Genomic DNA, 23648 nt, shown 5'->3' on the forward strand with positions numbered 1-23648 from the left:
TGCAGAACTGAACTGCAGCTACTGGCCTCCCGTGTGTGCACAGAAGGCCCTGCTTTCCAGGAAGCCACGGGAGTTTGGAGACCACTACAGTACCCAGCAAGAAGCCCTTGCTCCGAGGTCCCCCTTTGGCAGGTGGTGCAGGTATGGCTGTGCTGTAAGACAGATCCTGCCTCAGAGCAGCCGGTGCTCCCCAAAATGCCAGCATCACTCAGCAGCGCTGGGGCTCTGGCCCCCTTAGGTGACTGAGAAGCCCTATGGAAGGTACCTGTGACCACCTCTGACTCCACAGAGGTCCTGCAACCCAACCAGCCCCCAGGTCAATGCCCTGCCAAACACAGCCCGGAAAGCAAGCCCTGTGGCAAGCCCGCCGCGCGGCCGAGGCCGATGCAGGCAGGCTCAGGCTTCGCTCGGCTCCAGCTCCAGAGCAGCCCAGTGTGTTTGTAAATAAAGCAGCAAAACCAAGTCACAAAGCAGCTCCAGAGCTCGGAGCTCCGCAGTGCCAACTCCCAGTCGGAGGATAATTGCTCTGACACCGCAGCAAACGAGCACCATATGCGCGTGGTGCACGGCCAGCCCGGACAGCAGCAGCTCTGCCGGCCCCGCGGGGCCGGAGACACAGCCCCGCGCCCGGCTCTCGGCACGGGCAGCACACCAGTCTCCCCACACGCCTCGCCAACCACCATCCCATGGCTGGTGTCTCCTACCCGATGGGAGAGCATGGCTGAGAGGCACCCTCTGTCCTCCAAAGTTCCACTCCCTTGGCCAGCTCTCGCAGCGCTGAATGGCTCCTTCCCGTTAAAAAGAATTCTTGGCACAACCCTTCCCTGCCAGGTTCAACATCTGCTGGTCCCTAGAAGCTCCCCATGTGCTGCCCACTCGGTGGCACACTGTCCGTGGAACTGCCACCAGGAAGATTAAACATTTTCCCCCATCAGGAAAACAACTCCTCATTCTGGCTCATCACAAGGCACACAAAAACCAAACCTCAAACATTTAATTCCACTGAGAGACAAGACAGACATTCAAAAAGTTTGCAGAGCATTTCTGGAACCTGCAAAATCATTCCAGGTGGAAAACAACCTCCAAAACCCAGCTGCACGAGTGACCAAGCAGAAGAATACTTGCCACAATCCGCAACTTATCTTTAAACATCCTTGCAGCTTTCTACCACTTTCAGAAGTCAATTTCTCTGAGACAGGCTCATGAGAAAATGTGTGATGAAAAACAAGTCCTGCTCTCCCCATGCCCAACGAGGCTGGTCCTACCCGAAACAGGGGCTGGGAGGCTTGGAAACAGCAGAGACATGCTGTGCGCCTCTCTGTTGACCCAGTTTCACCTGAATTCAAACTTGGCCTCAGAAACACACTCCTGCTGCCAAAACCAACCCAAACCAAGTGTGATACCCAGGTGAACAAGCTGGGTATCCCCGTTTCCAGACCAATCCTAACAGCCTGCACTTGGCACACTTGTGCACAGCTCACAGCAACAGGGGTGGACAGGAGAATCCCGCGCAGTATTCCCACACGCCAGGCAGGGTGAGCAAGGAAGAGCCCTTCCGACTCCGAGGCTTGCCTCATGCTTCCCCCCAACAGAGACACGGGCTGTGGGGACCTAAGCCAAACCCGATGGGTAGCAAGGTATCGGACGTGGAGCTTGGGGGGTTGCTCTGAGAGCGTTACTTACTCCTCCTCTTCCTGAGCCTTTGCCCAAGAGGAATCACACTCCTGACTCCTGTCAAGCCTCCCTGTTTTGTGGGGGAGGGTGGCAGAGAGCACTCACCAGGCAGGAGCAGAACATTTCTGTCAAATTCACAGAGCTGTTATGGCTGAGGAAGGGAGGGAAGAACATCTCTCTATTCCTCAAGGACATTTTGTTACTAAACTTACAGCAATTTATGTCTCTAATGTTTCCAGAAGGGAAGGCAAGGCTTTGCCATGTGCCAAGCAGAAGCAAATTCTCACTTTCTGTTTTGCTAGGACAGAACTCATTTTGGTTGAGGGAAGTTGCTTCTTTTTTAAACCACATTTTCGTTCAGGCAGGGAAAAAACCCAAAAAAACCCAAAGCACTCTCCACACAGCATGTTCTATCTGTGAAGGAAGGTCTCCCTGAACTCAGCAGTAGCAGAGCAAGAACAGTCTCACTCACTGCCAGCACCTTTCTATGTGTTTTCCCATTTCCCATCCACAAGCCCAGCCCACCAAAGCAAAACCCAGGTTACAAACATACTCTCCCTGCATCTCAGGGAGAAGAAAAGCAGAAGGATGCTCAGAAAGGGAAGGGTCCAAGCCTGGCACAGTATCTCCAAGCCAGGAGGTGAGCAGTCTGTGTAACCTGCAGAGATGATGGAGTTACCATTACCCTCCACACCCAAACATCAAGTCTCCACTCAAAGGATGAGCACATCTTACCCACCATTTAGTTTCTGTGCCTACTGCAGCCTGGGGGGTCAGTCCCATGACCCAGACCCTGCCGTCCCTGACCAACAGGGCTGTTGTGTACAGTGAAGCACTAACACTGGCTGGGATCTCCGGCAGCTCTGCTCTTTGCCATGCTCCAACACTGCAGTATTTCATGTAACACACCTTGTTTCTAGCACACAAGCTCACCTTCAATCATGCTATAATTTTGGGATTGGCTAGGCCGTGGCCTCCAGCAAGGTTTCACCCACACAGCTCTGACAATCCACCCAGACACACCAATGCACAAGGCGGAGGGAACCAAGGAACAAGCCCCCAGCTTCACCCCGCCCCACGGAATGACACAGCTGCATGAACGCACCCACGTCTCCTGCATTCCCACCCCTCATCCAAACAGCTGAAGGCCTTTGGGGAAGAGACTCTGCTGCATAGTTCCTCTTCCAGCACCAGCAACGTGCCTACAGTCACACACACAGGTCCAGCGCACCACGTGTGTTCTCTGGGTGTCATTCTGGGCTCAACAACCCAGGACAGCTCTAACCACCCAAAGCTGAGTATGGGGTAAGTCCTTGGCACAGCTCAGGCTGCAAAGTGTCAGGTGTTGCACTTGGGCCAGAAGAATCCCAGACATAGATACAGCCTGGGAGAAGGGGTCCTGGAGAGCAGCCCTGAGGAGAAGGACCTGGGGATTCTGGTAGATGAGAAGCTTCCCATGAGCCAGCAGTGGCTCTTGCAGCTGGGAAGGGTGATGGGATCCTGGGCTCCATCAGCAGAGGGGTGGCAGCAGGGACAGGGAGGGGATTGTCCCTCTCTGCTCTGACCTCCCCAGCTGGAGTCCTGTGTCCAGAGCTGGTGCCCAACACAAGGAGGATGTGGGGCTGTTGGAGAGGGGTCAGAGGACCCACAAAGATGCTCAGAGGGCTGGAGCAGCTCCCCTACAAAGAGAGGCTGAGGGAGCTGGGCTGGTTCAGCCTGGAGAAGAGAAGGCTGTGGGGGGACCTCACTGCAGCCTTCCAGTCCCTGAAGGGAGCAGAGGAACAGGAGGGGAATGGGCTTGTTAAAGGGCAGAGACTGGCAGGACAAGGGGGATGGATTAGAACTAAAGGAAGGAAGGTTCAGATTAGATATTAGGGGGAAGGTTTTTTCCAGAGAGAGTGGTGAGGGGCTGGAAGGGGCTGCCCAGAGAGGGGTTGGGTGCCCCGTCCCTGGGGGTGTTCAAGGCCAGGTTGGCTGGGGCCCTGGGCAGCCTTGTGTAGCTCCAGGCCTGGAAGTTGGTGTCCTTGCCTGTGGCAGGGGGTTGGAGCTCTGTGATCCTTGGGGTCCCTTCTAACCCATGACATTGTATCATTCACCACTTCTAAACCTCAGGGAGTGTTCAAGGAAAATGGACTGCACCGCACCACTGTAAGACAGAGGACACGGCACTTCAGAGGTGAGGTACTGGCCAGGAGTGCGCTCACAGCTACACGCAGACACCGAAGCACAGGACCTTCTGCCAGGGCAAGAGAAAGAGGTACAGCACCAGATCCCATGTTCCTCTCCTTGCAGCCCTGGGCCAGGGAGCTCGGTCACCCAACTGCTCACCCAGACACCCGCCATGGTCACCGTCATCTCGCTGCCTGGGTGCACAGGGCAGGAAGGAGCAAACCCTTGGCAAGAAAGAGATCAGAGCTTCACATGAGGCAGTTTGGGGTTCATGGGGGGAGCGCTGGTTCAGCACGAGAAGGGCTCTAACAGGCTTAAGCAAGCAGTCAGGGAACATCACCTACTTTGTAGCCAAGCTATACAAATTACCTTATCATCATCTATGACTCACTGGAGAAATATGGACAAGAGAGCGAGCTGCTTTTGAAAGGAGAGGAGGAAATGTAAGAAAATAATTGCATAAAACCTCGTTGGCTGTTTAATTTAAACACTTCTGTGCCTGAGGGTCTAAATGAATATAGGGAGATCTTCTAGTTTCTGCAGTGATCGGGTGTTTCCTGCTATCACCAGTAATGACTCTCAAACAGCACACTTAAGCGGGGCTGTTATTTTATCCGCAGCCTTTGGGAGGGAGGAGCCGTGACCCAGCATGTGGGAAGCAGGAAGGTCGGGGAGGAACACGATGACAGCTCCTCAGCAGAAACGTATCTCAGTCTAGTGAGGAGCTAACGAGGGGTGGCACTGGGACCTTGGCATGCCACAGCCAACCAACCTCCAACATGGATCTCCAGGCACATTACATGCCATTCTGTCGCAACCCACGAGCCAGTCACCTTCCTGGCAGCTCATAAACCAACTCAAGAGTTTCTCCAGTGCAAACCCAGCTCTGAATTTAGCAGCACACGGACCTGACCCAACGTCAGGGTCAGCTTAAGCCTTTCCGTTGGCTTCCGGAGGAAGAGTCACATTTCTGAACAGGACAAGGTGGTTCAATGACATGCTGCCTGAGGTCACACCAGTATCTCTCCCTCCTTCCTCAGCATCTATTTTATTAGGGAAAACTGCTTGCCAGAACTAGCCCAAAATCACCCAGTGCTTTAGTTAAACAATTTAAGCTTTTTTATTGAATAAACTCTGATTTTTTTCATTCCTCTATAGCTCCACACATCCTGCATGTGAATGCATGGACAAGAGGATGGCAGGAGCAGTCAGAAGAATGTCTGCAGCACCATCAGGTATTCCCATGAAAAGCCATCAGGGATCCAAGAGGGACAGAGCTAAGCAAATATGATTGCAGGACTGGAAGAGAAGTGGAAGGGACACAAGAGTCCAGGGGCTCTTCAGAATAGAAAGCAGGCTTCCTTGCTGTTCTGCCTCCACGAGCACTCAACACAACCAAACTCAGCAACAATTTTGGGGCAGAGCAAACCAGGAATGTTGTCCTTCCAATAATGGGACTCATAGCAACAGGGCTTAAAGTGACACTGCAAAACATCCTGGCAGGCACTCATATCCACAGCCACAGGCAGCTAAAACAACCCCATAGCCTTGCAAAGACAGGCAGCCTCTTCTGAGGACGCCTGTCGTGGAGTACCACATGCAACAGCCTTGGGAGCCAGACACTGGAGGGGCTGAGCCCCAGCCGAGGCTCAGGCACACCAGCTAACCAACCTGCCTGCACTGACACGGCACCAGAAGGAAGGGTACCGAGTCATGGTGGCACCAGCTGTGTTCCTCAGCAGGCCTGCCACAGGAAACATGGGCTGACTGGCAGTCCCTGATGCAGAAGCAGCCATCCTACAGACCCAGCCTGGCCAGGTCTCCCCCTCACACCATGGGGCTCAGAAACCCCCAGGGCTCCAGGCTGCGCAGCACAGAACGAGCACCTTGTTTTAAAGGGGACTGGGTGGGAAGCCCAGGCGGTCACCCCAACTGACACACAACTAAAACATCACAGGAGGACCAAAACTGTATCCCCAAAGCAGGCCTTCAGGGGGGTCTGCCCATTTGACCCCCTGAGCAGTGCTATGATGTGTGTTTCCAAGGAAAAGCCAGCAAAAGCCCCTGTATTTGAAGCAGTTCTAGTGACACGATGCCGCTCCATGGCTCCCTGGATAAACCACTGGAAAATAAAACCAAGGGCTTGCACGTGCCACGCCAGGCTGTTGAAGGAGCCCCAGAATACACACTGCTACAGCAAAATGGTCTTTCCTTTAGCCTGGAAAAATGTGGGACACGCAAAGCATGCAAACACATGACCTGTTTGTGCTCACCTCCCCCAAAAGCTTCTGAATACACCAGCCAACTTCAACAAAACAGAGCGGCAGAGTTGCAATGACACAAAGCTCCTACGGGTTTCACAAAAGCAGGACTCAAGGAGATGAGAACCACCCTGCTACGGTCCCTCTCCGAGGAAAAAGCTTCGTTATGAACTGAGCCTACTTCTCCTCAGCAGATCAACCCCACCTCAAGCTACAGAAGACCTGTTTCTCTGGGTCTGCTGCTGCTGGAAGTCCTTGTGCTACATACATGAATTTCTCAGACAGCACACATCGTCACTACACAGGTCCCACTGTAAGAACAGCACGTGATGCTCACTGTGCAAGATCCACAAAGCCATGCTTCCTACCTATGAACAGCCCAGCACTAAGATCACACCTAGCGCTGCCTTGCACTCAGGCTGGCAGCAGGTCCTCCTCTTCACCCCAGCTGCTGAGGGACTCTGCAACGCCCTCATCGCACAGACAAGGGAAACAAGCGCATTTGCTGACTTAAAAATCAGTAAGTACAAGTATTTGGCAGTGAAGGCGACGCCAACACAGAGATCTAGGAAGCCAGGCAAAGCAACTGTAAGACTGAGAACCCAGAAGCAACTTTGGTTCCTACCTGGCTCAGTGCAGTTCCTGACGTAGGGCTGCCCTCCATCCTCTGGGATGTCAGTCGTGTTCTCATTTGCTTGCAGCAGCTGTCTCCCACTCCATTTGTCATTACTTTCCACAGAGTAGCTCAGGGCATCATAACCTAAAGGATAAGAGCAGCAGATTCATGAGACTGCAGAGGAAAGGCAGCTCCTGGTCCTGTTCCTAACCATGTGAAGCTGAAAAACCATTAGCATTTCACACCCAGCACCTCCTGGTTTTGAAATGGTGGTGTTCCCAATCCCACTGGAAAGGTACGCTGCCATTAGCTCCACATCCCAGCTGGTCCCAAAAACAACAGGTTCATTCCCCTAGAACCCCAAAGGTTTGCACTAGAAGAGCATCTATGGCTTCATGAGAGGCTGTAAGTTTCAGTCAGTTTAAAACTGTAGCACCATACACTGTTTTGGCTTAAAAACAAAAACAAACCCCACAAACCACCACACAAACAAACCCAACCCACTCAGCTCATCACTTCTGTCACAGCTGTTAATAACCAGGAGCACTGGGCTGAATTCTGCACATGCTTATACAAAATTGACACCATCTCCGCTCCGGACTTAAGCCCAGCGTGCTGCTGGACAAGGCCTCTGTGCCCCACACAGAAGCTGGGCAGGGCTCTCTGTGAATCCATCAGCTGTTGGGACAGCTCTGCCCCGAGCGTGCAGCTCCGCGGGCTGCAAGGGCAGCGTGTCAGGAGCCAGCAGCAGGGATGGAGGTGCAGGAGCAATCGCCCTTTTCAAATTACATTTTGTAATACAAGTCTGAGCAAGTTACATTCACCCAAGTGCTCAACAGGGACCCATCTCAGGGCCTGGTGCCCGAGCCGGGTGACATGGACGGAAAGGCTCCGGCCACGCTGGCCAACACATTAGGAAGCGTTCATTTCTGAACGTGAAGTCTTCCTTCTGCTCACAGAGCGCAAAGCGGCTGTGGGAGATGCCTTTATGAAAACACAGCCATGCTCATTCTCAAAACAGCTCTTATTAAGCCCAACTGCAGCGTTACAACCACCGAATGCAATCTCACCCAAGCCAGAGCACGCTTCCGAGTCGCTTCAGCTGCCCTCCCTACTTCTGGTCATTAAGAAACATTTGTGAACATCAGGGGCCTCTCCTAGAAAGTCCAGCACAGGGACACAGACATCATTAAGGGCCTGGAGCATCTCCCCTATGAGGAAAGGCTGAGTGACCTGGGACTGTTCAGCCTGGGCAAAAGACGACTAAGGGGGGGACCTTATTAATGTTTATAAATATCTTCAGTATGGGATGCAGGGGGAATGGGCAGCCCCTTCTCAGTGTCTGTGGGGACAGGACAAGGGGCAATGGCTGCAAGTTGGAGCACAGGGAGTTCCACACCAATCTGGGGACGAACTTTTTCCCAGTAAGGGTGAGGGAGCCCTGGGACAGGCTGCCCAGGGGGTGTGGAGTCTCCTTCTCTGGAGAGATTCCAGCCCCGTCTGGACACCGCCCTGTGTGCCCTGTCCCAGGGACCCTGCTTTGGCAGGGGGGTTGAACCCAATGGGCTCTGGAGGTCCCTTCCCACCACTACAATTCTGTGAGTCTGTCACACTGAAAAACAAGGAATGGCTAAGCCCCAGTCCAGCAGGAGTTAACCATGTCAGACCCAGGGCCCTGAGCATACTCCTTACTGTGCCCTGCCCTCCCGAAAGGGCACATTCGCTGACAAAGCCGCTGTGCTTCTGCTCACCAGCGTGTTTGCCAGCATGATCCAGACCTGACTGTACAACAGCCACGCACCATCAACAAGGTTTCAGTGCGGCACACGACTGCTCTTGAGAATACCAAGAAAACCCCCAAAACTCTACACCGAGGCCACCAGCCCAGTGAAACGAGAACGACCACCTGGAAGAGAAGGAAGCAGCAGAGAGCGATCCAACAGGGAGGCTGCAGTGGGACATCTTTGATTCCAGCCAAGGAGGAAAGCAGCCTGCACAGCAGCTTTGCCACCGAGAAGACACAAGCGACCGAGGAGTTAGTACGGAGAAGCAACCACAGGGAGGGAGAGCTGGGCAAGACACCGACCAAAGAGTCACCTCACCGGGTGCCAAAACCGGTCTGAAGGGGCGTCACAGTCTGGCTGCCCCATCGGCAGCACAGCACGGTGGGCTGCAGCAGCCCACAGCATGCCCCAGGTCCAGTTCCAGCCACACACATGGCAGGCACAGGGCAGTGTCGGGTACAAGCCCACAGCAAGCAGCCCTACGGAAAGGCAGGGCCTCGCTCTGCCTCTTCACTTCTGACTCCCTGGCTTTAGTCCCCACTTCGGCTTCGCCTTGGTGCTGCTCAGTGACTCTATTTTAGCCCTGTCAACACAAACAGCTGGCTGATTTCCATGATGTTCTTGGCACAAGGCTGGTCGGCCTTGGACATGTCACATCTGCCTCATTAGCCGAAAGCACGTGCTCGTGTGTCAGTCGCACACATCCCATTAACTTTTGATTCAAGGAAGGAAAAGAAAAATACCCCCCTTTGTTTTCCTAAGTCGCCAAGGCATCTGCTTCAAGCAGGCCCACACACCAAACCAGCTATCTTGCAAGATACCTGGAGCCCACTCAGTAACAGCAATTGAGAGAGGTTTCCACCCACCCATCCATCTTTCCACCAAGCAGAGCACCGGCTCTCTCACAAGGACATTACTGCGCAAGTTACTCCTCAGTACTCAAAACCACCTCTGAATCTCAGCTACTCCCATTTTGTGCAGCACTGTGGAGACAGACCACCAGCAAAGAGGAACTGAGATTCAGATCTTGGGGAAATGTCTCAGAGGGTACTAAAGGATGAAGCACAAGGGCCTCTGCAGGTCCCAACCTTTCTGTTAGGTTGTCTAGCTCAACCCATGGAGAAAGAGGTGGTCAACCTGAGGCTTCTCCATCTGGTCAGCCTACAGCCTGCTCTGGGCAGCTCCCATGCCACTCTGCCTGGGAAGGGGCCATGGGAAATCTGCATCACAGGCCAAAGGGTGCAGCTGGACCAATGCTCCCAACACATGCAGAGCTGGTCCGTGCAAAAGCCTTTAACACACTAAGTATCAGCATTTGAAGCTTCAAGCACTTGCTATGCTTACAAACTTTAGGGAATGCTGTTTGCTGTTTGTTTAGTCTGTGAGCACCGGTAAGAGCTTAAGCTGAGAGCTGAACATACACAAACAGGCTGGGCTGGGCTGGGCTTCTCAGGAGCAACAATGCAACATCAGGCACCTCCCGTAACAATAAACAAACCCCAGCCATCCCAGCTAAGCAGTTTCAGTTCCCATCCAAGGCGTTCTCAAAGCAAAGCAGCTCCTCTCCGAGCAGCCAATGCTTTGTCGTGTGTCACAGCACAGAGGAAAGGCAGGAGGGAGAACCTGCGAGGGCTGCACTGGCCCATAAGTTCCCACAACAACCTCTCCTGCTCCCCGCACCCCCAACGCCTTCCTCCCTCAGACTGCAAACTCTTCCAGGCACGGGGCAGAGAAGAAGAAAGTCAACTGAGGTGACTTTGGAAGGGGAAAAGCTTAATTTGGCAATAAAAGTGTTTATAAAGGCTACATTCAGCATTGACACAAATCATCGTAAAGAACAGCAGAACTGGTCCATGGTCGAACTCGATGGTACAGCTGTGACTTCACTCTAGCTAAAGCTTTCCTCTGGTACCTCCAGGGTTAAGGGGGGTCAGCTGTCCTGTGGCAGGACCTGCAACCCTGTTTCTCCACTCTAAACCACATTTGGCTCAACAGGGCAATATAAAAGAGAAGTTACAGATGAATGGAGATGCTTTCTTCAAAGGTGTAGCCTTGCGAGGGTTTCCCTGTGAAAACAGGGACACACCAAGATTTTAAGCTCTCTAACATGGCCATTTTATCACAACTAAATGTGGTCAGTGTTTCCCAGCTTGCTGACACCAGCCTCCCCACAGCATGGTCAGAGGCAGCCCAACACCTGCACTCTGCGTACAGGCTGCACTTCCCTCAGAAACGGGGGATTCATGTTTTGGCAGATGCAGCCAAGGAGGAACCAACTGTCAGCCAGGGTTTATCCCCAAACCCACCCGCCCCATCGGATGCAGGGGGCACCACCATTTTGGCCTGGCAGCTCTGTCCCTGCTTTGGGTGCTGGCACCACTGCCAGGAAGAGCCGCAGCACCCAGCACCAGGACATCGCCTCGGCCACAGCATCCCATGGTGACGGGCTGCACGAACAGCCTGCTGCCATCACAGCCAGGGCTGGACCCGCTCCGGCTTCCACAGCCCTGTCCCACCTGAGAGGACAAGGTCCCACCTTGGGCCACCACGGCTCCTGCAGCAGGAGCCCAGCAGCCCAGGCTCACCGGTGGGCAAGGCGTGCACACACCCTGACCCGTAACCATCACAGAGCCACATCCCCAGGTCAGTCCCAAAGAGGCAGATGTGACAATCACAAACGCTCCTTGAGAACAAGATCTCCTGCAACATGATTGGCTTCTCACATCAGACCACCTCACAACCCCCTTTTCCACATGCTCCAAGGCAAAGCCTGGGCTGACTTGGAGCTTCACACCAGCTGCCAAGGGCCAGGAGGCCTCAGCCCTTGCGCCACTCAGAACAGGCCCCATCCTTCCATTTCAATATACACCAAATCCCAGCCAGCAAAACGCAGAACAACAACATGATTTTCTGCTGTGAGAACAGCAAGGCATAAACAAAACTCTTCTTCCCAAGAAAAAGGAGGAAAGGTTATAAAAAGAAAGCCAACAGTTGTCTTTCTGGAAATGCAGCTATTCAGAATGGGATGGGGTTTAATGGGAAACATGTCAAAACCTTTTTCTTTTTTTTTCCCTTCCATTTTCTCAGCAGAGGTGAGGACCACCAGACACCCTGCATTAGCTACACTGTCATTTTGTTCAGCCAAAATATAGATTAGACATTTTTCTTAATGTTTTAGCTGCTGCCTTTATAATAAAATAATCCTAGAATGGTTTAGGCTGGAAAGGACCCAGTGCCCCCTGCCATGGACAGGCACACCCCCGAAGCCCAGGGTGCCCCAAGCCCCATCCAACCTGGCCTTAAGCCCTGCCAGGGATCCAGGGGTAGCACAGCTTCTCTGGGCACCCTGTGCCAGGGTCTCCCCGCTTCCCCAGGAAGGATTTCTGCCTCCCACCCCCTCCTGCAGCTGAAGGCTGTTCCCCTGGGCCTGGCCCTCCCGCCCTTGTAAACAGTCCCCAGTCCCCACTCGGTCATGGAGCTGCTGACCGCAACTCCTGAGTGCAACCGTCCAGACAACTCCTCACCCACCAAGTGGCCCATCTCTCAAACCCACATCCCCCCAAGTTCAGAGACTAGAACGTGGGACAGTAACACTGTGACATCTGTACAAACTCTGCTACCATAGGGAATTCTTCCAAAGCCCTGCACCGTAGCATGTTTCAAAGTGAGTGAATTGGGTTTTTTAAGCACTGAACATCACCACAAGGTATTTTCCACAACTCCAATTACCCAGCACCGGTTTTACATTACGGACTCAGAACCCAGGATCCCGAGAGCTTCCTCCCAAAGATATTCCCATGGACAAAGAGTATACGAGTCATTTTTCCCTGTCTTTGTGCCTGTACTGCGTTTCATAATACAAACAAGACAATGCAGACAGTGAATTTCTACCAGCCATGTCTCTCTAAGTAAGGCAGGGAGCACCTTCGTGTGTCTGCCAAGCTGGAGCGGCAGTCTGGTGGGATTGCTGACTGCAATTACAACCGTGAACACGAAACAGAGGGGAAAGAACTGATCCCATTGCTCAGAGCTTCTGAAAACGCTATGCGTGACCCCCAGATCTCCACATGGGAACTCAAGAGCTCCTTATGGTATTCCAGATGGCTCTGGTGGGAGTTTGCAAGCGACAGCACTGCAGAAACACAGCTAAACATACCCTGAGCTGCACTTTTCCGCATGGAGAACTCTACTCGGTAACGCTGTACAACATCTGATTGTCCCACTGGTCTCAGAGAAGCGTATTCAGTTCCAGCATCAGGGCACAGGAAGCCCAGCGAGTCAGAGAGGCAGCAGGACCTCAGTGCAGACCTCCAGCTTCTAGTGGGGACAAAGCGAGCTGCTGCAGAGCTCAGGGCCCACCCACCTTCCCGCGTGTCCAGGGTCCCTTCGCACAGCGAGCCAACACGCTTTACACAACCACATGAGGCAGACACCCAGCGGACAGCTCAGGGGAGGAGACAGGGCTTTACACCAGAGCCTAGTTACCTTCTTTGTGCTCTCAACCGTTTGTCTGCAGACAAGACAACTTTGGATTAATAGGGGGGAAAAAATAAACACCCAGACGTGACGTTCAGCTGGGGAAACAGGGCTAACGCCTTGAATGTCGGTGCAGAAACTGATTTACAGCAGCAGAGGATGTGGCCCAGTAAGGCTGAAGCCCAGAAACACAACCAAGATACGAAAGGTGCTTGCGAGCAGCAAGCTGGAGCAGGGAAGAGCCTGTGGGCCCAAGGCTGGCCCAGCCGGAGGGACAGATCCGTCACCACGGCCTTTCACGAGCACAATACGTCGCTTCCAGCAGCTTTGCAGAGCTGGCAAGCGTCCCCGGCTCTCGCTGACAATAAACTGCTTTCTATGCAAACTGCTAGATCCTGCTGGCCAAAGCCAAAAACAGCACAGCTCTTCTGAAACATGCTCGCCCTCCCTCCTCTCTCATCCGTCCCTTTTATCTATTGTTTTGATGGTGGTGGTTTCGGGTTTTGGAGGGGTGGTTTCACATACACCCCTTCCAACTAGCTCAATTACCTCCCTCTCCCTGAAATTCTCCTACAGTGAATACCATAGGGAAATATTTATGGGGAAGAAAGAGTTGGAACAACCAAACACAAGCTCCCACACTAACCCAGCAGCAGAGGTGGGGAGCAGCAGCTTGGTCACCCCAAGACAGACCGGACAAACCCTCTCAGGAAAGCAAGGCTGAACTCAGCAAGGCATTGCTCCAGAGCTGCCCTTCCACACCAGTCCCAATGCCCCTGGAACCGGCATGCCCAGACCCATCCCAAAGTATCTGCAGGCCTCTTCCAGCACACTCAGAACTGCTGCAGACTGTCACAAAGCAATCTGAGCTCAGGATTGCATAAGCATTTCATAAATGGATTATCTTTCTTTGTAGGCTGATTTGGGAGATGCTTTCCTTTCAGAATCGGCAGCAACAAAGACCATAAATAGAGCATCCTCAGGGAAGAGAAACAAAACCAGCCATCCTGTGCCCAGGCAAAGCATCTGCTGCTGCCCTGTGATGATTCTCCCCAGCTTTCCCTGCCCCAGCAGTGGCTAAGGAGCTCCAGGGAGACACCACCACCCGGCACGACATCACCTCTCTGCTGAGGTAAAGCAGCAACATCGGAAGCTAAGCTCAGGCACAGCCAAAAAGGGGCAGAAACAAGGTCTCAATTCTCACACACACACCCCTTCATCACAGCTGTTCTAGGTGATTGCCAGCAGAAAAAGAAAAGCAGCCCCTATGAACCCCCAGGCACAGTTATACCCCAGATGCCCCTACAGAACTGGGATAAAGAGCCAGCCCAGTCTCAGGGGAGGACCGCAGGCCCAGAGGGATGAACGAGGGATGAACAAGGTTCTCCTGCCGGCAGCAACCACACAGCCAGTCTCTGAACAGACCCTGTTCTCTGCCAGTCTGAGAACCCTTTGGAGACACCGGGAAGGTGGACTGAGCCCAAACCCAGCCTCAAACACACCGCTCGCCACCACAAAACACTGCTCCGCTTCCCTCACCTCTCAAGTGCACCCTCAGAGAGGCGAGGCAGAGGACTAGGTGCCCACGTGAGAGCAAGATAGCCTCCGCACACCCACCCTCTCGTGGCCAGTCCCCCCGCCAAGCCAGCCTGCCCTCACCCCGGGCAGAGGCTCCCAGCCAAGAGCCAATGGGGCCCACCAAGGGCCCCAAGAAGGTCCCAGACACCACGGGTGCTGCTCAGCAAGAGCTGGGAGCGATGATGCCAAGGAAGCCCAGCTGCGGGCGTGAGGTGGGCTGCCTCCGAAGGTCAGCATCTCTGCTGCCCTCACAGGTGTGAGCAACAGTGGGAAGCGTGACCCTGGGCTTGTTTTAACTCTGAACAACGACCCACATTCTGAAAGTGAAATTTCCACCTGCATTCTGCTCCAGTCTTCTGCTCCCACCCCGGAGGCAAAAGAACCTCTTGAGGTCAGGCAGCACTGAGGAAACTCGCCACGGCAGCCATCGCTCATCCTGCTTCAACCCACTGACCAGGACCAACATGCAAACACCTCAGCCCCCAGCACCCCTGGGTGCTTGTGTCACTCCCCGTGCCTGCTGGCAGGCAACACAGCCTTACCCGCTGCACTCTGCATGAAGCTCAGGGAACAACCTCTACAGAGCATGGAAACTTCTGCTCACTACAGCACCTGAACAGAAATGCCACCAAAACTGCCCCCCCAGCTGGGCAAAGCAAAGGGATTCCTTAAAAACCTAGCCATTACAAAGCTAACTCGTTTTAGATCCACTACTCCTCCGGATTAGTACAACACCCGCACCTCAGTCCAACAATAAGGTACACCTTACTGACAGGGCACGAAACCCCACGGATCTCTGCATGCACTGCTCACCAGCCTTAACAGTGGTGGGTGGTTGAGGCTCAGTTAACTGAAGAGAAAAATCTCCTGTTCACTATCTTATGCCAAAAGTTATCCTTGTATGTGTGATTATTCCAGGTTTCCTTGATTGTTCATTACCAGTCTGTGCAGAAATTGATGTTCTCTTTATTATTTGTCTCAGAGCAACCATCCTGGCTTCTGGTGCAAAAGGAACTGTTCAGCACCTGGTAAAAAAAACCCACTACTTTCTAAGTCTCCATCACGCCTCCTGTGCTTCAGCTCCTAAGTTGAACAGTGTTTTTCCTCTTAGGATACTCATTTCATGCCTCTAATAATTCCCATTGCTGTTTGTGGAGGTTCCTCTATGCCTCTGCTTAAACCAGACATGATACTCACCGCAACAGTGTCCCCCAACCCATGCTCTCACTATCTTTAGCCTGATTCTCCCCTTCCACTTCTCAGGGGTTTGTTAACTCTCCCGCTGGCACTCTCATTTCATTAACATTTCACCAGTACCATGGGAAGCTCTGGACGCTGCTGATATTATCTCTGCTGCTTGGCAGCTGCCGACTGCCAGGCGTGATTTCCACCGCACTCTGGCACAGCACATCTTTCCTGACAGAGCTGCTGTTTCTTCTGTCCTGTAATGATCCAAAAAATAGGACAATCTCCTAACACCAGCTAGCAAACTGCATTCTGCCTCCTGCTGCTCCTGTGGCTGCTGCAGAGGCAGTTTCAGGGGCAGATAAGGCAGCATCCTTTGCATTAGCCCAGTGAAGATGCCAGCGCTTCATTTGCTTGAACCTGGAAATCTGAGACCTTAAACGGATGAAGAAGCAGTGACTGCGATGCACACTGTTATCAAACAGATCCTTGATTCCTTCCTGCAAGGCTTGGGTCATGGGCTGCAGCCAGAGCGTAATTCTCTGCGATTACAGCAGACATTTACCTGTTCAAAAGCACTGAAAAACAGCTGTATTCCAAACCCATGCGATGGGCAAATCCTTCGGGATCAATCGGGGCTTTTTTTGTTTAGGGGATGAACAGCCCCTGCTCCTCCCCCCACATTTACCCATTCCTCTCCTGGTTCCCAGCTGGCACGGCAAGAGGAAAGATGGGACTGTGGCAGATGAAGCGTTTTAGTCAACCTGAAGTAAAGTGGGGTTGGGGTTTTTTTGTTTGTCTTCCTGTACACTTTTAACTAAATATAATTCCACAGAATTCCCTTTGATCTGAAAACACCATAAAGACATGCTGGGGGAAGAACCAGAGTGGATTACACATCCCACACCCCCTCCAACCTCCCCCCCCCCCCGAAAAAAAAAAAAGCAGCAAAGAAACCATGACTTTGTCCCAGCCAAACTCTAACACACGTTGAAAACATCACCCTTGTGGGTTTGTCTGCACAATCAGCATTGCGTGGGAGCTGTTTGCATCTGCTTCCCCCAGCCAAGGACGGGCCACAGCTCATGGGCAGCCCCAGTGTTGAGGTGTGAGGGGGAGGCCCTGCAGCACCCCCGGCTGAATGCGCCCCAGGCCCAGCTGTCCTACGGCCCCTGTGCCTCAGCTGCGAGGCCGAAGGGGCTGGAAGCCAGGAAGGACCCGGCCCTTGGGCTGTCCTGAAGGAAGGGCATGGGGGCTGCAGAGCAGCAACAAACGGGTGCAAATGGAACGGGCCAGAGAAGCGCAGAGCGGGAACAGGCCTCTGCCCCTGTGAATGTCACTCTTCTGCGGCTGATGGGTGGAACAGGCCTGCATGTCCCTCCTGCGAGCTGGGCACTGCAAGCACTACAGATAAGCCACTGCTTTTGGGGGGAAAAAAGGACAGGCTGTCCTAAGGGCTGGCTCCTGGTCCGGTACCCGAACACCACACCATCCTGATGTGAGGGGACCCAGCACCAAAGAGCTGAAACAGGGGTCTTTCTCTCCACAAAAGACAAAGAAAAAAAGTGGATCTGGCAACAAAAAATAAACTAGCAAGTGGGAAAAGGGAACCTTTGCGTCAGATCTCAACATCAACGTGCTTTTCTAATTAAAGAGACCACTTCTCCCTTCCCATTGCCTTACAACTGCTTTCCCCTTGGGTTTTCCTGCAACAATGCTACACAAATCCATAAATATTATTTGTTTAATCATTATGATTTACTGCTTCCACGGTGCTGGAAACACACTAGGCACTTTGCAACACACAGACAAGGTCCCAGCCCCAGAGAATACATCAGCTCTGATACTTAACTCCACCGGAGGATACGGAATTGGGGTTTGCTCCCTAAAAGCACCCTTTACACGCTGTGAAATTCAGGAACACTCACTGACAGCCAGACAAGGATATACAAAGCAGGAAAGCCCACCGAGAGACCTGGAAGGATTCGCAGGAGGGAGGCTGGGCTTGCCACACGAAGGCATCCCACGTAACGACTGCTACGCTGGCACTGCTAAACTCGAGTGGAGCTGCCTGAAGAATGGGGATAAACCATACGGAAACGGGAGTGTGGAGGAGGTGGGAAATGTGCAGCGAGGTCAGTAGGTGTGAGTGCTGCGGAGTGGCAACGCTTCCCCTTTTTCCCAATTTAGAAACCCCACAGAATGCAACGTCTACCCCAGAGAGGAGCGTGCGGAAGGGCAGGCGATGGGCTCGTAACTCAGACTCTGCCTTCTTCCCTGCCAGAGCGGATTCCCTGCACGGAACGTAACGCCTGCGTTCTCACACGAGGGGTGAGATTCACACCCCATGGCAAGAGCCACAGAAGGAACCTCAGCAAGGAGTGTGCACCTCACACGCCGCGCCTCAGGCATTTCAGGGTGCTCGTGTTCTTCACTCAACCCTGTGCCAGTCATTGAGTGGATCAGGGCCAGAGGTTGCCATGGCAAGCAGGCCACTGGCAAACGGGCTCCAAGAGCAGGAGAGGACATCTCCCATCAGGTGACCTCTTGGAAAGCCTGGTTGTTCTACAGTGCAAATGGAAGCACAATGCTTCAACTGCTGTTAGAGCAGTGACTCCGTCTTGAGAAGAGCAAAACACCAGCCCCAATGCTCTCCCAGGTACCATCCGCATCTCCTCTCCATCAGCCCTCACCATGATCGCTTCTCACTAGCTCCCCCACCAACAGACACCTCCCTGCAATCACTGTGACCTGTGCCACCCAGGGTCCCAGTGGCACATAGGGTGTCTGCCCTCCTCAACCCATCTTTGTGTCACTAAGCCAGACAGAAAACTACCTTAGTGACACAGAGCACTCTCCCTATGGTACCTACTGAATTAAATATTGAAAGAGCTATTACCTTTCAGGGATGCCTGTGCACTGGCTGCGTCCATTATTTATAACATCATGTGTTCATTATGCGTCCTACCCTGTGCTCCTATCTGCCATCTCATAACAGGCCCTCAAAAAAAATTTTAAGCAATTAATCCTACCTTAATTACAGACAAATATATGTAGAAGCCCCAGGACATCTCTTTCTTATATTTATTAGAAGTAAGTAAACATCTCTAGAAATAAATCTGGTGATCAGGACAGAGGGGGACAACCCTCATCCCTTGGGACCCACAGAGCTGGAGACAGACACATCATCTTCATCAGCCACAGGGACCCTGCTGGCTTCAGCTGGCTGGAAAAGATGTGTCCTGCTGCAGCTCCCCTCCCACAGCAGGTCCTTCTAACAAAACCTCTACTGTCACACTGGCCATACAAGCCAAAGGCCATCACCCCAAAACACCCTGCTTTTTCCTGCCCCCCGGCCCCCTAACCTCAGGTCCCCGGCACAGCTATTCTCCCAGTCAACAGGTGTCACCACTGAGCTAGGTGTCCCTGTCCTCTGCTCCCTCAGCTGAGAGCTACTCCTCCATTCCTGCACACAACTTTGGCTGTAAAGCCCAAGCTCATCTCAATCTCAGCACAGGGGTCCCAGGCCCTGCTGCCCCAGGGAGGATGCGTGCACCTTAACAGCCCCAGAACAGGCCAGACAGAACCCAGCCAGCGTCCTGCTCGCTTGAGGCTGCTTCAAACCATCACAGACTCACAGAATCAGGGTCGCTTCCCTCCATCCCACGCGAGGGCATCAGCCACGGGAGTCCCCAGCAAGAACGAGGCTGCTCAGACCGGTGCATCTGTGCCAGCAGACACCGCGTCCTAATGTGGCCACACCAACATGGGGGTTACTGACACAGCTTCTCAAGGGATGGCAGAGAAAAGGGAAAAGAAAAAGGAAAGAATCTCTAGACCCAATGAGGAAGCACCTTGCACTTTCCAGCTCAGGCAGGAAACGTGCTCTGTAACTTGGGAAACAACTTTCACCATTTTCCCAAAGAGCCCTGGCAGCACCCAGAAAAAATAAACCAAATCACTAATACTCCTATTTCCTGCCACTTCAGTGCCTCCCCAGAACTGACTTGATGTCATGCTGAGAAATCCATGCTGAGAAATCTCAGGCTTCAGAGCTTGTCTTCTGGCCAAACACAGGAGCCACAAGTTCTCTGATGCTGTGCACACGGGTCAGCTCCTGGACCACACGCAGCTCCAGGGAGCGCTGCCCTGACTGCCCAAGCTGGGAACAGGCTTGGCTCTGCCTGGGGCGCAGCAGGTACCCCAAGCGAGGTGCTGGAAGGGGTCAAGGATGGTACAAGCATCTGCTGTGCACCGTGAGCCTCTGAGCAAGGCAGGGAGATGGAAATGATGTGAGGGCGTAGGGGTGTGCTGCAAACCACGGGCGTGAGCCCGGCCAAACAGACCCTGAGGAGTAATTCCAGATGGCCAAAGCCAGAACAGCTCTGTCTCTTCTGGTCTTCCCTCCCATGGAGAGGGCAGCACAAGGAAGACAGTGGTCTGTGATGGCATCTCCCCATTCAGAAACATGGAACACAGGAAAGACAAAAATATCCTTGAGACAAATTCAATGAAAACCCCGTTCTTAAACCAAGCGAGGGCTCAAAGATAGGATTTTTGTCACCCTTGAAACCAACAGAGAAAGCTATCATTGGCTTCAGCGGCATTTAGACCAGCCCTTCAACAGGCTGTCAGAGTGGCATTGGCATACAAACCCTCTGATGCACTTTTGGGGGGGGGGGGGGGACGGGGGGGACGGGTCTGGACTAAGCCTTGACTGAAGCTGGCAGAGAAAAAGCACCTGGTCCCTAGGAACAGATGATGTGAAGGCACTCCTCATCCCAACTGCTCACTACACCCTTACTGCTTTCACACAGGGGACACTTCCCGACCTGCTGACAAAGACCCCAAGGCAGACACAAGCCCAAACAGGTACCAGTCACAAGCAGCGCGGCAGCACCTCAGCCTTCCTCCTCCGAGCAACGAGCCCGGCCCAACTGAGCCCCTTGCTCACACAGAGGAAGGGCATCTTCCTAGTAAAACCCCGAGCTGGAACTTCCCAAAGGACTCTAAGGAAATAAATAATGTCACAGAAAAAATACAAACCAGAGGCCCTGTCCCAGAGGGGTGGCACAGAACTGTCCTTGCTTTATAAGGCCTTAAGGGCGGCAGGACCCTCCAAGGAGCGGCGTGCGCTCCTTATTTACCCTGATGTGAGACTCCACAGACCCGGGTGTAATCCGCTGCTCTGCTCCTGCCCGCCAGCTGACCTTGGACAAGTTGTTCTGTCCAGATTCTCAGCTGGTGTCAGCTGGCACGGTGCCTCCAGAGGCAGTTTAAACAATCGGAGTCCCAGTCCCGCAGCCCCCCGGTCCTAGCCCCCCGCCCAAACCGCACTGCCGGCACGCAGCCCTGCTCGGGGACAGCTTCGGAAGCACGGGCAGTGCCAGGCAGTGGGATGAACAGGCTGCTGCCTCCCTCAGGAAAAAACACGGGTTCTTCACCAAGGTGAAACAAAAAGCCTGTTACTTTTTTAACAATACCCTCACGGCCGAGGCCTTAAAAACAGAGCCGCCAACGGATGCTGTGGCTGCCTTCCACAGCCTGCAGTGCATGAGCTGATGTGAAGCCCCCGGGGACTCGGCACACAGCAATGGATGGTGACGGAGACTTTTTTTTTTTTAATTTCTTCCCCATTTAAGCTTCATTATATTTCCAAAATCTTCTCAAATTTCTCTCTCAACTGGCTTTCATCACCAGTAGCATGTTGGAGTGCTTCTTGATCACACACTGAGAAGCCGAATGCCCGGCACCCTCCTGCTGGGTAAGCTGGGTACCGGGAGGGACCTGGGAGTCGCCAGATCTTGTGCTTTTCATCACAGGAAGCTCCTGAGACCAGGACACTCTAGGCTGTGTCTGTCAGAGATGAAAAGGAACCACTTCCTTCATCAAGATCCATCCTATCAAGAAACCACCCGGCCCGAGAAAGACTTTCTTCTGCAGCAGAACCTGGCCAGCTTTCTCACATTATGGCTGCTTCCCCCCCATGGGTAACGTTCACCAGAGTGACCCACCACCAGTGCCCCCAGCCCTGCTCATCTTCACTGCACCAGGTCTCAATCTGTGCCGGCGGCCCAGCGTACAGCAGGACAGGACCTGGGCTGGTGAGCCCCTCTATGCCAGCAAGTCCCTCTGTGCCAGCCACAGTCACGCATGGGCACCAGTCCCTGGGGCACCCGCTGTTCCCACGGCAGTACCAGCTCAGCACTCACCACCACCACTCTTTGGGACCGACTTTCCCCTGAGAGGCTTTCACATTACCCAGGTACCTCCTGGGAGAACTCCTCCAGTTCCCAACAAGCTTCACCTGGTGCCTCTGGATTTATTCTTGTGCTAAGTCAGCAAAGAACACAAAGCTCATCATTTTACTTTGTCAGAGGTGGAATTAACTTCAGGGGGGTTTAAGCATGACTCCTCCTCACTGCCCTCCGACGGCACTGTTTGTTGAGGAGCGGCAGCACCTTGCCACAAGCACAACTGCAATAACCTCGTGCAAAGCAAGCAAGCCAGCCCCATGAGACAGCCTGCTGGGTGGGAAGGGAGCTCTGTGGGATGAGGAAGGGTCTCCTTAGCTGGGTTTTCACAACAGGACTGGAGAGATGGACAGCACTAGCCACTGTGCTCAATACAGCAGATGCGAGACACAACCCTTGCCCAGTCCACCTCAGCCACGGTGCCATATGCTGGCTGTGCCAAGGGACCCAGCCACACAGCAAGGCTGCTGCCCGCAGGGCTCTACAGCAGCCTCCATCCCAGCCCTGCTGCGGCACGCTCTGCGGAGAAGGGAGTAGAACCATGCCTACATCACGGCCAGAACCCTCACCAGGCCCTGCACACAAAAGGAAGGCACCTAAGGCCACTCTCTTCCTCACCACCACCCCGGAGTCGCACATTGTACACGGATACTCCTGTCCAACCACAGAAACCAAGTGCTATAGGCCTTTTGGGACGCAGCACCGCCGGTTGACAGGCCTGACATTCCCTCTTGCCCCTAAACCGAGCTGCTGGGGTGCTGCAGCACGTGCAACATTCTGGAGAAGAGCTTCCACCCCTCCTGCCCCCACTCTGAGCTGGCAACAAAACACGCATCAACTACCAGAGATGCACGGAGAACTGGAGGGCAGATCTTCTCGGGAGAGAAAGGAATGCCCATGTAAGGCTTGTTTCTGCTCCTGCTTTATGTTGCAGGATGCTCTGGCCTTCTTAGGGAAAAAAACCACCCAAGACTATCTCTGAATGACGATTATTTTAATAGCAGACCCTTGAGTTGTTTGCAGTTCAGTTTGCGTGGGTTTGGCTCATGGTTTGGGATCACAAAGATCTTTCTCCTGGGCCTTAGCAGGCTCCTTCCTCACTGAGCCACCACCATCTGTTTGCAGTTCTCATTTGATGGGTGATGCCAGCTGCAGGAGCAAACACAGAGGACGAGCCACAGCACACCGAAGTCGTCGTTAGAAGAGCACACTCAGCACTATCCAAACACGTCTGTCTCCACTCCCACCACCGCAACAGGCGAGACACACTGTGCTCCCAGGGAACACCGGGCTGCAGGCTCCGTGCCCCTCCACCACCACGGCCTTCCCGGGGCGATGGGCAAGGACACGTCAGCACGCACAAACCCAGCACAGCCCTACACTCCACCTGGGGCTGGGGTGTCCCCATGCCCGGAGAGCCCCACAAGCTCGTACCTCAGTTTCCCTGCTTTATAATTTGAGGATGCACCCAGCGGCCACCTGAGGTTAACCTCGCAGGCGCGCCAGCCCGCTTGAAGTCAGCCGCAGTCCTTGCGATGCCGTGAGGCACTCGCCCCCGGGGCCAGGGTCTAGCTGCCTATGGACACACAAACATGGCTGTGAGCCAAAGTACCGCACACGCTACTGGAGGTACAGAGAGGTCAGACCAGAC

At 53.6% G+C, this 23648-nt stretch overlaps 1 protein-coding gene across 1 annotated transcript in view; it reads right to left on the reverse strand.

Moving 5' to 3' along the window:
- The window catches only part of SLC24A3 (solute carrier family 24 member 3), a gene marked incomplete at both ends in the record, with an annotated part of 148814 nt that overhangs the window by 117851 nt on the left and 7315 nt on the right, over positions 1-23648 (reverse strand). The window contains one exon of the mRNA XM_084262148.1: positions 6730-6864. Coding sequence (XP_084118274.1) covers positions 6730-6864 — 135 coding nt within the window. The remainder of the gene's footprint in view (positions 1-6729; positions 6865-23648) is intronic.

The sequence above is a fragment of the Gallinula chloropus genome (assembly GCF_964237585.1).
Source record: "Gallinula chloropus genome assembly, chromosome: 3".
NCBI classification, from domain to species: Eukaryota; Metazoa; Chordata; class Aves; order Gruiformes; family Rallidae; genus Gallinula; species Gallinula chloropus.